Source organism: Calliphora vicina, chromosome 3 (genome assembly GCF_958450345.1).
Source record: "Calliphora vicina chromosome 3, idCalVici1.1, whole genome shotgun sequence".
NCBI lineage: Eukaryota > Metazoa > Arthropoda > Insecta > Diptera > Calliphoridae > Calliphora > Calliphora vicina.
The window spans coordinates 116,263,863-116,282,513 of NC_088782.1; the positions used below are offsets into that span (position 1 = coordinate 116,263,863).

Sequence of the window (18,651 nt, forward strand, 5' to 3'; positions counted from 1 at the left end):
GCACTAAAAACTACAAAGTATTTGTTAGTAGTTGCACATGAACAAATAAATAAATAAAGGAAATTTACTTTCGATTTAACTCAAACAAAAGACAACTAAGAAAAGCTACAAATTAAAACTAAATGCAATTGTAAATTTATTTAAATAATTTATTTACACACTAGACGTTTACTATTTAAACTAATGAAATGCAATAAATGTACTTTAGGGTGTAAAGCAATGGAGTGAGGGTGTTAAAAATATAATTAAATAAATAGAAACTTAATATTATTAAGTTAAACTTAAAAATGTGGGGCAAGTTAAGAGAAATATATTTTAGAAGATTTTCGTAAAACTAAAATTAAACTAACAAGGACTTGGTCCTTAAAATTAAAGCAATATTAAGATTTAATTTAAATATTTCCAATAAATTATACCAATCGACTTTATGAGCTAAAAATTAAAACGTTTCCCATTTTTTATTTTAGCAAACAGGATGTTCGTTACATTTTTCCAGCAAAAAAAAACATTCTTAATGTGTTACAATCACTATTCGTTGTCAATAAATGTCTCTATATATTTAACACATATAGAAAAAAGCATCATATTTACATTGTTTCTTATTGAAATTTATATCTTTATATAGAATAAATAACAACAAAATATAAATAAAAATACAAATTATCATAAAAAATTATATGCATCATAAATTGGCATAAATATAAAAAAATACAATAGCATATATAATATTACACATAGGTACAAGACAGTAGAGTATACAAATATAGCAATATTCACATAGAAAATTTCATCAAACAATGTGTCAAAAAAATGTCTAAATTGTGATGATCTTTTTTTTAGAAAAGTTGATCATTCTGTGATGATAGTTTCTATAGAAAAGTTAATCATTCTATGATGATCTTTTCTAAAAAAAAAAAAGTTGATCGAAAAAGAAAAGTTGATCGCACTGTGATGATCTTTTCTATAGAAAAGTTGATCGCACTGTGATGATCTTTTCTATAGAAAAGTTGATCGCACTGTGATGATCTTTTCTATAGAAAAGTTGATCGCACTGTGATGATCTTTTCTATAGAAAAGTTGATCGCACTGTGATGATCTTTTCTATAGAAAAGTTGATCGCACTGTGATGATCTTTTCTATAGAAAAGTTGATCGCACTGTGATGATCTTTTCTATAGAAAAGTTGATCGCACTGTGATGATCTTTTCTATAGAAAAGTTGATCGCACTGTGATGATCTTTTCTATAGAAAAGTTGATCGCACTGTGATGATCTTTTCTATAGAAAAGTTGATCGCACTGTGATGATCTTTTCTATAGAAAAGTTGATCGCACTGTGATGATCTTTTCCATAGAAAAGTTGATCGCACTGTGATGATCTTTTCTATAGAAAAGTTGATCGCACTGTGATGATCTTTTCTATAGAAAAGTTGATCGCACTGTGATGATCTTTTCTATAGAAAAGTTGATCGCACTGTGATGATCTTTTCTATAGAAAAGTTGATCGCACTGTGATGATCTTTTCTATAGAAAAGTTGATCGCACTGTGATGATGTTTTCTATAGAAAAGTTGATCATTCTATGATGATCTTTTCTACAGAAAAGTTGATCATTCTATGATGATCTTTTCTACAGAAAAGTTGATCATTCTATGATGATCTTTTTTTGATCATTCTATGATGATCTTTTCTATAGAAAAGTTGATCATTCTATGATGATCTTTTTTATAGAAAAGTTGATCATTCTATGATGATCTTTTCTATAGAAAAGTTGATCATTCTATGATAATCTTTTCTATAGAAAAGTTGATCATTCTATGATGATCTTTTCTATAGAAAAGTTGATCATTCTATGATGATCTTTTCTATAGAAAAGTTGATCATACAGAAATTTTGATCAATAAAAACATATTTGATTCAAATATCTCAATAATCTATGCCCTATTTATACTCCCTACTGCTGTTGCGAAAACAGATACTTATAAATAAATATAAAGATAGAAAATACAAAATAAAAAAGGTTATCACATTTCAATACACATAATAATAATTTCTCAATTACAATAATTGTTGGCATAAAAAACAAACTACATGGAAAAAATAAAGAACTAAATCCACAAGAACTTTTTTTCTACAGCAGCAGCAGCAGCGCTATAAGTAACAACAATAAATAAATAATGGACTTAAAAAATACTAAAAAAAAAATAAAAGAGTTGAATGCAATAACAGACAAAGTAACTCTATACGTTTTTTTTTATTATACGCTTTTGCTGACTCCACACTATGTTCCCGATTTCCATACACATTCATTAGATGATATAAGATGCTCTTTGGCGGCTGCCAGCGATGCCTGTAATGATGATGATGATAACGCTGTAGTCGAGGCGGAGGTTTGATCTTCGTGCTGCAACTGCAATTGTTGCAGAGTTTGGCTGAAACTAACGCTCGAGGGTACATGTTGTAATGTTGACTTTTTCAAATTCGATTTCAACTTGTTGGACACAACCACCGTTGCGCCACCGCCTGCAGCCGTACAATGTTGCAAGTTAAAGTTGCAGTTGCCATGCGGCAGAGAGCTGGCGATTTTATTTGTGTGAGAATTTAGTTGCAAAAATCTACCCACATACAAGACGGTTAGTGTGGCATAAATGACACCCATCACCGCACCGGCCAACACGTCCGACCAGTGATGCCAATAGTCGGCCACACGACTGAGCGAAATAAACCAGGCCATCGAGAGAAACAGAAACTGCAACAAATGACGTAAGACACGCTGTATGCCGCGTCCACCGCGCCATATGGCATGCAAATAAAAGGCCAAAAATAACATGGCATAAAACGACAGCGACGAATGGGCACTGGGAAATGACACATACAATTCCCTCAACTGCATCGCCGACAGATTACGATTCGAACAGTAGTAGTGCTCCACAAAAATATTACGATTTTTGGCATCTTCACAGGTGGTGCCGTCATTAAGCTGGGGCCTACAGGCCGTATAAAAGTGAGGCCTCAAGCGTCGGACTACATTTTTCGCCAGCTCGGTGGACAGATAGGTGGCTATAAAACCAAAACTAAAGCAGCCCAAGCTAAAGGTGGCATTGCGTAGATACTGCCTCAAGCGGAAATTGTTGCACAGGCGTATTATCTCCACCACACTCAGGAATAGCATGGGCAGCAGCAGCATGCAGAACAACAGCATGGACACGGTTATTGTGCATTCGTGATATGGATAGCGTATGCTGAGGTCGGCACAAAAGAAACCGCGCTGATATGAACTCATATTTGGCTAGTTGATCGGTTACAATCTTTCAACAGCAGCCACTACAACATCAACAATTACCGCTCACGTTTATATTTAAATGTTTATGGTCACACATTTACGATCACTATTAAATGTAGTATTTTCTTTAAACGTTTTTGTATTATTTGTTTTTTTGAAGTTGTTTATGGTTTGGAATGTTTTTGTTTAGTGATTGGTTGTTAAGTTTTGACTGTTTAATTTTTGTGGTATTTTGTCACTTTGTTTCTTTCTCAAAGATGTTTAAAATATTTCTTTGTTGAGGATGTTTTTTAAAGCAGTTTTTCTTCAAGTTATTTGAAAGTTTTTAGTTTAAATTTTTACATTTGATTTCAAAGTTTTTAAATTTTTTTTTTAAATTTTTCGAACGAAACTGTTTAGTTTTTTGTTATTGCAGCAGTTGGTTCCCAAATTGATCAAGTAGTGTTTCTATTTTTCAATAAAACTATTTCCAGAAATTAAAAGGTTTTACTCCATTACTCCAGACAAACCCTAACAAATAATAATTTTAGTATTCTTCTCTTTAGAAAAGTTCATCAGACATTGAAGATCTATTCCTTAGAAAAGTTGATCAGCAAGTGATGATCTTTTCTATAGAAAAGTTGATCAGCATGTGATGATCTTTTCTATAGAAAAGTTGATCAGCATGTGACGATCTTTTCTATAGAAAAGTTGATCAGCATGTGACGATCTTTTCTATAGAAAAGTTGATCAGCATGTGATGATCTTTTCTATAGAAAAGTTGATCAGCATGTGATGATCTTTTCTATAGAAAAGTTGATCAGCATGTGATGATCTTTTCTATAGAAAAGTTGATCAGCATGTGATGATCTTTTCTATAGAAAAGTTGATCAGCATGTGATGATCTTTTCTATAGAAAAGTTGATCAGCATGTGATGATCTTTTCTATAGAAAAGTTGATCAGCATGTGATGATCTTTTCTATAGAAAAGTTGATCAGCATGTGATGATCTTTTCTATAGAAAAGTTGATCAGCATGTGATGATCTTTTCTATAGAAAAGTTGATCAGCATGTGATGATCTTTTCTATAGAAAAGTTGATCAGCATGTGATGATCTTTTCTATAGAAAAGTTGATCAGCATGTGATGATCTTTTCTATAGAAGAGTTGATCATTTCATGATGATCTTTTCTATAGAAAAGTTGATCAGCATGTGATGATCTTTTCTATAGAAAAGTTGATCAGCATGTGATGATCTTTTCTATAGAAAAGTTGATCAGCATGTGATGATCTTTTCTATAGAAAAGTTGATCAGCATGTGATGATCTTTTCTATAGAAAAGTTGATCAGCATGTGATGATCTTTTCTATAGAAAAGTTGATCAGCATGTGATGATCTTTTCTATAGAAAAGTTGATCAGCATGTGATGATCTTTTCTATAGAAAAGTTGATCAGCATGTGATGATCTTTTCTATAGAAAAGTTGATCAGCATGTGATGATCTTTTCTATAGAAAAGTTGATCAGCATGTGATGATCTTTTCTATAGAAAAGTTGATCAGCATGTGATGATGTTTTCTATAGAAAAGTTGATCAGCATGTGATGATCTTTTCTATAGAAAAGTTCATCAGCATGTGATGATCTTTTCTATAGAAAAGTTCATCAGCATGTGATGATCTTTTCTATAGAAAAGTTGATCAGCATGTGATGATCTTTTCTATAGAAAAGTTGATCAGCATGTGATGATCTTTTCTATAGAAAAGTTGATCAGCATGTGATGATCTTTTCTATAGAAAAGTTGATCAGCATGTGATGATCTTTTCTATAGAAAAGTTCATCAGCATGTGATGATCTTTTCTATAGAAAAGTTCATCAGCATGTGATGATCTTTTCTATAGAAAAGTTCATCAGCATGTGATGATCTTTTCTATAGAAAAGTTCATCAGCATGTGATGATCTTTTCTATAGAAAAGTTCATCAGCATGTGATGATCTTTTCTATAGAAAAGTTCATCAGCATGTGATGATCTTTTCTATAGAAAAGTTCATCAGCATGTGATGATCTTTTCTATAGAAAAGTTGATCAGCATGTGATGATCTTTTCTATAGAAAAGTTCATCAGCATGTGATGATCTTTTCTATAGAAAAGTTGATCAGCATGTGATGATCTTTTCTATAGAAAAGTTGATCAGCATGTGATGATCTTTTCTATAGAAAAGTTCATCAGCATGTGATGATCTTTTCTATAGAAAAGTTCATCAGCATGTGATGATCTTTTCTATAGAAAAGTTCATCAGCATGTGATGATCTTTTCTATAGAAAAGTTCATCAGCATGTGATGATCTTTTCTATAGAAAAGTTCATCAGCATGTGATGATCTTTTCTATAGAAAAGTTCATCAGCATGTGATGATCTTTTCTATAGAAAAGTTCATCAGCATGTGATGATCTTTTCTATAGAAAAGTTCATCAGCATGTGATGATCTTTTCTATAGAAAAGTTCATCAGCATGTGATGATCTTTTCTATAGATGTGATGTGCAACTCTTGGTCAGCCACTGATCAAGTTTTCAGACACTCTTCATTTTTCTTTTCTGACATAATCAAGCGTTTTTAGTATTAGAGTATATTATGTATTAAAACCCCAAAAGTATGCTTATCAATTTAGTCGCTTCATTAATGCCATCGTTTAATTAACGGCAATAAATTTAACGTTAAATTGAAATTTAACTGCAAATTTATTGTTAAATTTTATGGCGAATATTGCATTATAAACATTTTTATGTGATTTATTATGGCCTGAAGATTTGTCTAGCAATTCAAGATTTTACTAGTATTTTATATAGAAAAAATTTGCGAAATATTTTGCAAGGAAAAGAAAATTAAAAAAAAAAAAACATTAAATTAAAAGTTCATTTGTAATTTATTTAGTTTTTGTTCAAACAATTCATCACTTTTGTTTGCCATTGTCTAGAGGCTATACGTTTTTAGTTTTCCAATAGTTGGTTGTCACAAATTGATTGGTTGAAGTGTTAGAGATCAGTTGGTTAAAAAAGAAACTTTTTCTTTAATTTTTCTTAAAAATATGTTTTTAATTTTTATAGGTTTTTTATGTATCAACACAAACTATAAATTTAGAAATGATTTTCAATAATTTATTTTATTAATTTTTAATGTTTTCTTATGTTGTTTGTAGCAGCAGGTTTTTTATGCAGTTGTGACTGCAGGTTGCACAACAAATATTTAGTTTGTTTTATTATTTGAATATTTTTTAATTTGTAATTAAGTAAACAAATATTCGACAATTTTCTTGCTGTTTAAAAGTTATGTTTTTTTGTGAAAAAAAACAAAACAATAGCACCTCATTATTTAAAAGTCTTATCAATAGATGACATTCTTTTGGGTAGATATTATCAGCTGCATAATTATCAATATTTTAGGTTTGTTGTTTTATAAATTATGTTTTTTTCTTTCTTATAAATTATTAGTTGTTGTACATTTTTGTGGAAAGAAAAATGTCTTTGAAATAAATAATAGGAAGGTCATATTTAATTACCCGACCCTTTGACTACTTAGAGATAATGACTAATATATTTAATTCAAGTAGACATTTCAAGTAGAGATAATTTAGCAAATTAAAAAAAAAATAAAAAAAAAAATTTGGACAAAAATTAGATTTTACTAAAATAATTGTGAAATAAAACAATTCTAAAACGATATTTTCGAATATTTTGGAGGGATCATTTATTTATCATTGATCGTGCATTGCCAATATGGCGCATTTATGCCGATCTGTGCCTTATTTTGTTTAATAGTTTAAAGTTGGTTACTTTCCAAGCCCAACCATATGATAACCTTCACTGAGTAAATGTGCAGAACCCTTAACAAATCTCTTAAAATATCAATAATTAATTTTCGGACCGATCGCCATGATCGACAACATTTTTATAAGATTTGTGCTCGTTAAAGTTTTTGTTGGACCTTGTATGCGACCCTTATTTTGGGCACAAGTTTACATGAACAATTAAACGGACGAAAGGACGGACGAACGGACAGTGTTAAATCAACATGGAAAGTGATCCTAGGCTCATCGCTATACTTTTAGGTGGGTCTTAACAAACAAAAGCACAAATCCATAATACCTTTCCGCTTTATGGTGATGTAGGGTACACAAATTATATTCTACAATAACTTAAGTCACAACATATAACCACTAAGTACGTTAGATAGTTTACAATACAATAATAAATCGTTAAATGCATTAAAATCAATTAAAAATTTTAATTACTGCAATAGTTTCGTAACAAGTAGTGAGTTAGTTGGAAACAACAACACAACAACTTATTAGATATTATTATATTTACATAAAACTAATGATGGCAAAGTACCAATATGATGTGTAACTACTATTAAAAAAATTATGCAGAAAAATATGCAAAAAATTTAACAACGAACTACTAATATCGTTCGCTACTAACACAAAATTGAAAAAATAAAACAAAAAGACTTAATTACCTATCAATTGATATATAAAATTAATTTATTTCAACTTAATTTTGTAGCATAAATATGATAATAAAATTTCTTTATAAATATACTTTTTAATAGGCTATATGCCATAATAAAACTAAAAATATTAAAAAACTTCTTTCATTTCTAAAAACTAGACGTAATTACCTATCCATTGGTATATAACACTTTATAATCCGCTTTATATTACTTTAAAATATTCACTGTTAAAAGTAAGCCTACGAAAAATGCATATTCGCAGTGCTTACTATGCACTTCTCATTTTATCAAGGGATAGATGTAATTGTGTTATTGAAGCTTTGTTGTTGTTTTTAGCCATTGGTTTTGATTGGTTAAAACACGATTGCTATTTTTAGCTTAAGTACAATTTTGTTGACGCAATTTTATCTATTGTTTCAACCAATGCATGGTTAGTTAATTAGAAAACTGTAACGTTCATAGAATTTGTATATTATCAGAAATGAAAAAAATCGCAAATTTTTTAAAAAAAAAAAATTTTTATCAAAAATTAAATTTTTACGAAAATTCTACAATTATAATAAAAAAACGCTTAATTGAAAAAAAAATCGCCAATTTCATCTAAAATCCCTATTTTCATCAAAATTTAAAATTTTATTATAAATTCATTAACAAAAAAATGATTATTTCAAAAAAATAATAAACGCCAAAATAGAAAAAAATCGCCAATTTTATAAAAAATCGCTACTTTCATCAAAATTAAATTTTCAGCAGAAAATTTAATTTTTTTTAATTAAATGTTCAAAAACAAAAAAATTGTTTATTTAAAAAAAAACGCCAAAATTTAAAAAAAATCTTAATTTTTTACCAAAAATCGCTACTTACATCAAAATTTAATTTTTCCAAAAAAATTTCAAAGTTTATTGAACTTCCAAAAACAAAAAATCTTTTATTTTTTTTTTAAAAAAACGCCAAAATTATTTGAAAAAAAATCACAAATTTTATCAAAAAAAAAAATAAACGCCAAAATTGATTAAAATCACCAATATCACCAAAAATCGCTACTTTCACCAAAATTAAATTTTCAGCAGAAAATTTAATATTTTATTAAAAATCCAAAAACATATAATAAACGCCAAAATTAAATTTTCAAAGTTCAAAATACTTTAAAAAAAAATTATACTTATTTAAAATAAAGCGTTTATTTCAGATAATTTCAGAAAAATACACCAAAAATTATTTCATTTTAAAAAAATCACCAAATCTCTAAAGTCGCAAATAATTTAAATTTCAACTGAAAATTTATTTTTACAAAATTTGAGAATTTCATTAAAAATTTCAACATTTTATTAATAAACTCGCTTATTAAAAAAACGCAACTTTGATAAAAATAACCAATTTTCCAAAAAATCATTATAAAAAAAACACCAATTTTATTAAATGATTAGGGATATCTAATGGACCCTTGCAACGACGCATGTATATAACATGATAGCAAGTCGGATCTGGTTCAAAATCGGGACAAATAATTTTTTTTTGTCATATAATGTTTTAAAAAAATTTTTTTTTGATTTAAATTAAAAAATAAATTTTTTCAACTTTTTTTTACTTTGTGAGAAAACATTTTTTTTTTTTGAATTTTGGCGTTTAATATTTTTTTCATATAAACAATTTTTTTGTTTTTGATTTTCTAATAAAATTTGAATTTTTTTTCTGAAAATTTTATTTTGGTGAAAGTGGTGATTTTTTGTGAAATTAGCGATTTGTTTAATTTTGGCTTTTATTTTTTTCAAATAAACGATTCTTTTATTTTTGAATTTTAAATAAAATTTGAAATTTTTTGCTGAAAATTTAATTTTAAGTAGCGATTTTTGGTAATAAAAAAAAAATTGGGGATTTTTTTCAATTCTGGCATTTATTTTTTTTTTAATAATTTTAGCGTTTTTTATTTCTTTTTTGGATTTTAATAAACTTTGAAATTTTTTGCTAAAAATTTTATTTTGTGAAAGTAGCGATTTTTTTCAAATTGGTTTTTATTATTTTTTTGAAATAAACGATTTTTTTGTTGTTGAATTTTTAATAAAATTTGAAATTTTTTGCTGAAAATTTAATTTTGGTGAAAGTAGCGATTTTTGGTAAAAGTGGCGATTTTTTTAAATTTGGTTTTTATTATTTTTGTGAAATGAACGATTTTGTTGTTGAATTTTTAATAAAATTTGAAATTTTTTGCTGAAAATTTAATTTTGGTGAAAGTAGCGATTTTTGGTAAAAGTGGCGATTTTTTTAAATTTTACCGTTTATTATTATTTTTTTGAAATGAACGATTTTTTTTGTGTTGATTTTTTAATAAAATTTGAAATTGGCGATTTTTTTTTCAAATAAGCGTGTATTTATTACAATTATAAGGTTTTCAATTAAATTTTGTTATTGAATTTTTAATAAAATTTTTATTTTTTTGCTAAAAATTTAATTTTGATGAAAATAGCGATTTTAGGTGAAATTGGCGATTTTTTTCAAATAAGCGTTTTTTTTTATTATAATTGTAGAATTTTATATTTTCGTAAAAATTTAATTTTTGATAATTTTTTTTTTTTTTTTTAAAATTTGCGATTTTTTCCATTTTTAATAATATACAAATTCCATGAACGATACAGTTTTCTATTCAACCAACCTTGCATTGTTTAAAAAAATGATAAAAGTGCGTCAACAAATAGTACTTAAGCTAACAATCGTATTTTGACCAGTCAAAACGAAGTATCTCAAATCATGGCTAAAAACAACAACAACAACGCTTCAATAAAACATTTCCATGTATCCCTTGATAAAATGAGAAGTGCATAGTAAGCACTGTGAACATGCATTTTTAGTAGGCTTACATTTAACAGTGAATATTTTAAAGTAATATAAAGCGGAATATAAAGTGTTATATACCAATGGATAGGTAATTACGTCTAGTTTTATGAAATATAAGAAGCTTTTTAATATTTCTAGTTTTATAACGCCATATAGCCTATTAAACAAATTGTTTATATAGAAATTTTATTATCATATTTATGCTACAAAATTAAGTTGAAATAAAGCTTAATAAATAAGTTTTATACATCAATTGATAGGTAATTATGTCTACTTTTTATATATTTGTTTCTATTTACTGGTACATCAGTGGTGTTTAACAAACTTTTTATCTCTCCAATTGTTGTTGATAGAAACATTTGTACTTTTCCTACATCTATCATTCAAACAATATAACCAACATGTCATTTAGACTTGTAATCACCTGAAAATATATATAAATATAAAAAAACGAAACATCTGATAGGAACGGTAGAAATTTTAAGCCACATTCTACGACTGCCTGGTTTATTTGTAAAAAATTTTCAATTTTCAAGTCAAAACATGGACCAGTTTTGTTCAATGCCTTCATACACAGCTTCGTAAGTCCAATTTGGTGTTTAATGGCCGCAAAATGATCTTATCTCTGGAAACCAAACACGGGTTTATAACATTTTATTTTTCAACTGTCTTGTTTTCTCCCAGATACCAGTCTTTCTTGATCCAATGGTAATGTTTTACTGTATTGTCTCATAAATATGTGAAGCATAGGAATTTAGTGTTCACACACACGAAATTAACCATTTTTAAATCGACCTTTGGGGATCAGAGTATTTTAAACAAGATCTTAGTTTTGATATTCCTCCTCTAATTTCATAGAAGGAGGAATAGTAGACACAGCTGCATGCTTATTGCCAATATCTAATAAAACACATTTTGTACTTCACTTTGAGCTGTGCATAAATAATTTCCAGTCATCAGCTTTGTAGCTTGATTATCCCATTTTCATTAAATTGCCACCAATGTCATTACAAAAAAGACTGCACCATTTTCTAAGCTACAAAATGGAAGGAGTAGGCGATAAAATCAGATTTGAGTTAAAAGATTTATGTCTTTTAGTCTAGCTAGATGCTAGCAGCTCATTTCCCTATTTTGAAAGTTAAAGGTCTCTCTCTCTTATTAAGACACTTGTGAAAATCTTTAAGGCGTCGCATAGTGGCGCCTGTAGAACAAGTGAGGTTGCATAAATAAAAAATTGCATGTGACCTGCTTTATAGGAAATTGTCCAAGGATTTCAAATATGCTAATCTTATTACAATCAGATGTTTGGCTCAGAAGATATAGCCCTTCAAATTGATTGATTTTCAGTGTTTAAAAAAACAGACCGTTTAGGTTATTTGATCCGCTTTCAGTTACAGGTATTTCGAAAAGTAAGAAACGGATCGTGGAAACCTATTAGATATAACTTCTTTTACGGATTGTGAGCAATATTTTACAAAAAAAATTAAAATAAACTAAAATTTTTTGTTTTTTCAAAAAATTTAAAAATTAATTTTTTTCAAAAAATTGAAAAGCTAATTTTTTCAAAAATTTTTTAAAAATTAATTTTTAAAAAAAAATTTAAAAATTAATTTTTAAAAAAAAATTTAATCGTTTCTGGAATAATTTTAAATCATAAAAGCCTTTTAAAATTATCATAATATCAAAAATTTTCAAAAATATTTTATTTAAAAAATTTAAAATAAACTAAAATTTTTTTTTTATTTTTTTAAAAAAAATTTGAAAATTAATTTTTTTCAAAAAATTAATTTTTTTCAAAAAATTTAAAAATTAATTTTTAAAAAAAATATTGTATCGTTTCTGGAATAACTTTAAATCATAAAAGCCTTTTAAAATTAACATAAATATCAAAAATTTTCAAAAATATTTTATTTTTATTTAAAAAATTTAAAATAAACTAAATTTTTTTTTTTAGTTTTTTAAAAATTTTTTGAATTTTTTGAAAATTTAAAAATTAATTTTTTTCAAAAAATTTAAAAATTAATTTTTTTCAACAAATTTAAGAATTAATTTTTTTCAAAAAATTTAAAAATTAATTTTTTAAAAAAAAATTGAATCGTTTCTGGAATAATTTTAAATCATAAAAGCCTTTTAAAATTAACATAAATATCAAAAATTTTAAAAAATATTTTATTTTATTTTCCATAAAATTGAATTTTCCAATTTCAAATTTGCTAACCCATAAGTAGGCATGTAAAAGGCATAGAACCCTTTTGAAACACTCATTTCATAGGCTGATCTATTATTTATCATTTGCCTCATTACCTCATTTGGTTCACAAGTTATAATTTTTGCAACGAAAAAACCGAAAATGGCGCCATTGCACAGTGCAGCAGAATCGAAATTTTTTGAAAATAAATCAGGCATTTCTAAACTGGATGTCTGCTTGGGACAAAATTTAATGTGATCGTATCCAAGGATACGATTGAGCGCTATGAGCGCTCAAAGTAGGGTACCATCGACATTTAAAATTTTTGAACACGTGGCATTTTTTTGTTTTGAAAATGGCGCCATTGCACAGTTGGGAAGAATCGAAATTTTTTTTAAATGAATCTGGCATTTCTAAACGACTGGTCCGATTGGAATAAAATTTGATGTGATCGTATCCAAGGAGTATTCAATTTTAAGTTATTAAAATGGGTCTTACAAATACTCCAGGAGTGGCGCTATTGGCTCTCAAAGTAGGGTACCTTCGACATCTAAATTTATTAAACACGTTCCATTTTTTTGTTTCCCATCCGATTTCAAAGACTTTTATATTTTTGGAAAGCGCTCGGCTAGGTGTGCTATTTATATAATTTCCGAGTTATAGGCATTTCAAATTTAAAATTATAAAATTTTGCCATACCTTGGTCTGCTTTTTTAAAAATATGGGGCGTACTTTTTGACCGAATGGACTCGAATTTTTTTGTTAGTTAGAAAACTAAATTAGCAATAATATACAAAAGATTTCAGAGCAATATCAATTATGGATACAAAAATAAACGATTTTCATTTTAAATATTCAAAAAATAGTTGATTTTTGTGGTTTCTTGGGCGAAATGGTGACTTAACTCTTTTTTAATTAAAAGAAAACTTTCTTTATGAACATATAACAGTTTTATGTTTTTCTACAAGGTATCTTTATGGAGAATATTTTGCTATAAAAAACATGTCTTATTTTTCGAATATGTAGCCCTTACTCCCTTTGGAATTTGACCTATTATTTAGAAAAATTTCAAACTTGGGCCACATGTTATAAAATTCCAAAGCTGAGATCAGAAAAAGGAAAGCAGCATTGGAAATCCGATTATGTTGCCTATTTATCCCCAAAGTATTTTTCTAGCCGCAAAGAAAATGTGGATCCTATGGGTAAAACTGTAAAAAATACCATTTTTGGGATTTTCGCTACAATTTTTAGGAATTGCGGGATTTCCTTTGACTTTTTGTAAACTTTTTTTACACTTTATTATTTAGAAAGACAAATTTAAAAAATGTTGAAAATTTCATTGAGTTTTATTAATAAATAAAGATTTTATTGCATATTACATATTTACTGAGTTTCAAAAACTACAATTTATATTAAAATTTTAATAGGATTTCAAGTATAAGGAACAATTTGATTCACATTTATTCCGAAATATTTTTTGGTTTTAACTAAGTTAATTTTTGGTTTTAACAAAAAAAATTTCAAGTCAATAACGCAATTAGATTCAAAAATATGCCGCTTTAAAACTCCGTCCTTCAAAAATATTGCACTTTTTCATTTTATGCCGATCGCACTAGTATGGTATGAGAATAAAGTGTATGAAGTGTAGTCGAGTTTAAGTTTTGAATATGGACCTCAGGAGCCTACCAGAAGCGGGACCAGGGGTTCCAAAAGTAGGACACCACCCTACTCCAGTTTTTTTGGTGACCGCGGTTCCAATTTATTCCCCGATTTTATTTTATAAAATTCTCAGCGAGTTGTTAAGTTTTCCCTAATTTATTTGACACGTAAAAAACATAGAGAATTTTGTCTACTTTTCAAAAATGTATATAGCTTTTGACAATCAAAAAAAACATGGAATACTTTTTTGAAAAATATGACAAAAAATGCTTATTATTGAGTTTTTGCATAGATAAAAATTTTTCAAATTGAAATAAAATTTTTATTTATGAATATTTTTTAATGAAATTTCACAGTTATGTAGATTTTTCTATTTAAAATGGAAAACTAAAAACAAATTTTGAAATTTGTTATCAAGTATCCCGCAATTCCCAAAAAAATCTTGAAAAATCCCAAAAATGGGATTTTTTCGTTTTTTGGCTATAATATCCATAATAGGGGCGGGGTTATCGGAGCACTTTACAAAATAATTAAGACCTTATTGAGCCATCTAAAATAGGTCACTACATTTTGATATCGAGTATGCGATTTGAGAATTTTTGCCCTAAAATTGAATTTTACATAAAAAATAGGCATTATTTGAATGGACCTGATCCCGTCGCTATCAAAAATTATAAATGTTTTTTCAATTTAAAATATTTGGCGTAAAGTTAGCCTTTCAAAAAGTACAAATTCATTATATATGCTCTTAGAATTTTTTTAGATAACTTAAAAAAAATAAAAGTACTTTTTTCCCAACAATTTTTTTTAATTTTTTTATATTCAAATGCAGGTAACTTTGGACTCAGTCATGATTAAAGACTTCTTTCTTTATTTGATATATAGATCTATTGTTAATCCTATAAAAGAAAAATGGATAAAATCGGGGAATATTTGCAACCGCGGTCACCAAAAAACTGGAGTAGGGTGGGTAAAAATGTTGAAAATTAAATTTTCAAATGCGAATATCTCCTAAGCTATAAGAGATAATTGATAGTTTTATGTAGTGCTCGACGAGGAGATTCTGTATGTGTAATTTAAATCGGAACACAAACGAAGAAATAGGATCATTTTAAAAATTTAACATTCCCGAGGTGTCCTACTTTGGGAACCCCTGGTCCCACTCCTGGTGGGGTCATGAGGTCCAAACTCAAAACTTAAACTCGACTACACTTCCTTTTTTGCGCATGTGAAATTTCATTCAAATCGGCGTAAGAGTTTAGAAGTTACAGATTTATTTCCCTCTTTTTTTATTCTCATACCACTGTGCAGCCCCTTAGAAATGTCAGATTTATTTCCAACAAATTTTGATTCAGCCCAATATATATTTTAATTTCTTTCCAATGTTAGATGTTTTGCCCAATAAATTGGAAATATTTTAAGGGTATTTTGTAAAAACTTCTATAAGCCTTTAAAGAATCTAGAATCATTTCAAAACTTTTCTTTTTCCTAAGTTTCATTTAGTATTGAACCTTGTCTGGAGTAAATTGAGTAGATGTATATTTTTTAATTCTTATGCTGGCGCTTTGTTTGCCTTTTAAGGTAATTTAATTATTCATTTATAAATCATTTATTTGTGGGCACTTTTTGTTTTATTAAATTTTTATTTAGAAAAGTATTTTTTATTTCATTCATAGATAATTTACAACTTCCCACTTTTATTTATTTGTTATTACTATTTTTTTAGTATTTGTTGTCGTATTTGTTAAGACTTGATTAAGTTTTTTTTGATTGAGTAATTTGTTTTGTTTCTATTATTATTCTTCTATTTATTTATTAAGTTTTGTTGATAAGAGCTTGTTTTAAATATTCAATATTTTACTATTTAATGATTTTTTTTCATTATTTTCTTGTCACTTCAAATTAATTTCGTTTCATTAATTAATTTATTTTTATTTTTATTTGCTGTTTTTTAATTAATTTGTTTTTAAATATTTTGCTTGCTTATTTTATTATTTTCAAATTAAGATTTTCCAATAAAGATCTGTTTGGTTTTTTGAACTGTTTTTTGGTGTTTACAAACAATGTTTCATTTACCATTTAACTACTTGTTCAATTGCAAGAAAAAAAAAACCAAAAATAACGGCCACACTTTTTTCTGCGTTTGAAATATTTTGAATATCGCGCTTGTTGTTTAATTGTCTGTCCGTTTAGTACTAGCGTCTTGTATTCAAACAAATTTGTAATTTTCGCGTCTTTTAGTCCGTCTGTTAAAGGGGTTCTCTGCTGGTCTCAATGAGTTGTTGTTGTCGATTGAAAACAGCAACAGTGTTGTGATCAGTTGGAATCGTTTGTCGTAGTAGTTTGTCTATTTGAGTTAAAGTTGGGCGATAGCAGCAGCTCCTTTATTTTTGTTTTGTTTTTTTAAATAATTATTTTGACGGCGACAGCGACTTTTACTACTAAATACTTGTACGTACGAACGTACTTCTTTTAGTGGTTGGTTGTTCGGTCGGTCGTATGTTTGATTGGGATTTCTGAAAGCCCAAGCCCGACTATGCACATTTCAAAATATGTACTGCAGAGCGACGACAACGTTTATACGACCACGTCGCGACGTCTAAAAACTTCGTTTAGTTGGTCGTCGTTGTCGTTTGTTGTGGTTTTGTTTTTTCTTTTTTTTATATTTTTGTTCTTGCTAGCTGTATTTGTTTGTTTTGTTTTATTTTCCCGACTCTTTGAGTGAGTGATCGTTTTTCATTTGACTAGAACAACAAAAAACACTAGCAGCCAACAAATTGAACTGTGTTTGATTTGTAGCCTTTATATTTTCATACAGCTCTTACAATAAAACAGCAACAACTACAATCACATATTGATATTTGTACTTGTTGTACTTTTTTTATTACTGATATAATCGTAAAGTCTTAAATTACTCTACAACAGCAACAACTTCTCTCTTTTACTCTAAATCATTTACTCGTATTTACAAATTTCCATGTGCTTTATTTACAACTAGCTGACCCGGTGCGCTTCGCCACCCCAATTAGAAGAAAGAAATAGTACTATCAAGTCTCACTTTGTGAATCTAATTGTAAATGTCTAATTTCATATTTCTGGGTCCATTATTATAGAAAATGCAAAATGTGTTCCTAATTTTAAATTTTTAGGTTTATTATTATAAAATATTCAAAAAGTACCATTGCAATAAGGAAATAGTACCATTGATTATCAAGTTTGAATTTTAGATTTGTATATCATTTCCTATATTATCAACTAATTTTGTTTCTATAATACTTAAGATTTAATAAATTATCACAAAACCGAAACCGATCGGTTTTTAATTTTTTAAAACCGAAACCGCGGCTTTGGAAACTCTAGGTCCATTATTATAGGAAATCCAAAAAAGTACCCTTAGAATATATAAAAAGTACCAAAAATCCCCCACTCACTCGGGTCCATATAAGCTTAATTTCATGGCTTTAGGTTCATTGGTGTAGAAATTACAAAAAGTACCATTCGAATAAAGAAAAAGTACCAAAAAGTCTCCCCTAGAATTCTAACTCACTTAGGACCATGTATGTTTAATTTCATGTTTTTAAGTCCATTGCTATAGAAAATTAAAAAAAAAGTACCATTAGAACAAATAAGAGGTACCATGAGGTATCCGCTTGAATTTTCAGTCACTTAGGACCATATACGCTTAATTTCATATTTCTAGGTCCATTATGTTATAGAAAATTCAAAAAGTACCATTAGAATATAGAAAAAGTACCAAAAAGCACCCACTTGTAGTTGCTCACCCACTCGGGTCCCTATAACCTTTATTTAATGTTTCTAGGTTCATTGGTGAAGAAATTACAAAAAGTACCATTTGAATAAAGAATAAGTACCAAAAAGTCTCCCCCTAGACTTCTTACTCACTTAGGACCATATATGTTTAATTTCGTATTTCTAAGTTCATTGTTATAGAAAATTCAAAAAATTCAAAAATTCAAAGTACTAAAAAGTATACACTTGTGGTTTTCCAGTCACTCGGGTTCATATAAGCTTTATTTCATGATTCTAGGTTCATTGGTGAAGAAATTACAAAAAGTACCATTCGAATAAAGAAAAAGTACCAAAAAGTCTCCCCTTAGAATTCTCACTCACTTAGGACCATATATGTTTAATTTCATGTTTATAAGTCCATTGCTATAGAAAATTAAAAAAAAGTACCATTAGAATAAAC

General features: G+C 27.9%; 1 protein-coding gene across 1 annotated transcript; it reads right to left on the reverse strand.

Annotated features, from left to right (window-relative positions):
- Nucleotides 1-1,918: 1,918 nt before the first annotated feature.
- Nucleotides 1,919-16,852, reverse strand: laza (lazaro). Its single transcript, XM_065504944.1, has 2 exons — nt 16,518-16,852; nt 1,919-3,742 (listed from the first exon to the last, which is right to left on the reverse strand). Exon 2 carries the CDS (start codon nt 3,277-3,279, stop codon nt 2,278-2,280), a length of 1,002 nt encoding a protein of 333 aa, XP_065361016.1. The 5' UTR covers nt 3,280-3,742; nt 16,518-16,852; the 3' UTR covers nt 1,919-2,277.
- Nucleotides 16,853-18,651: the final 1,799 nt, after the last annotated feature.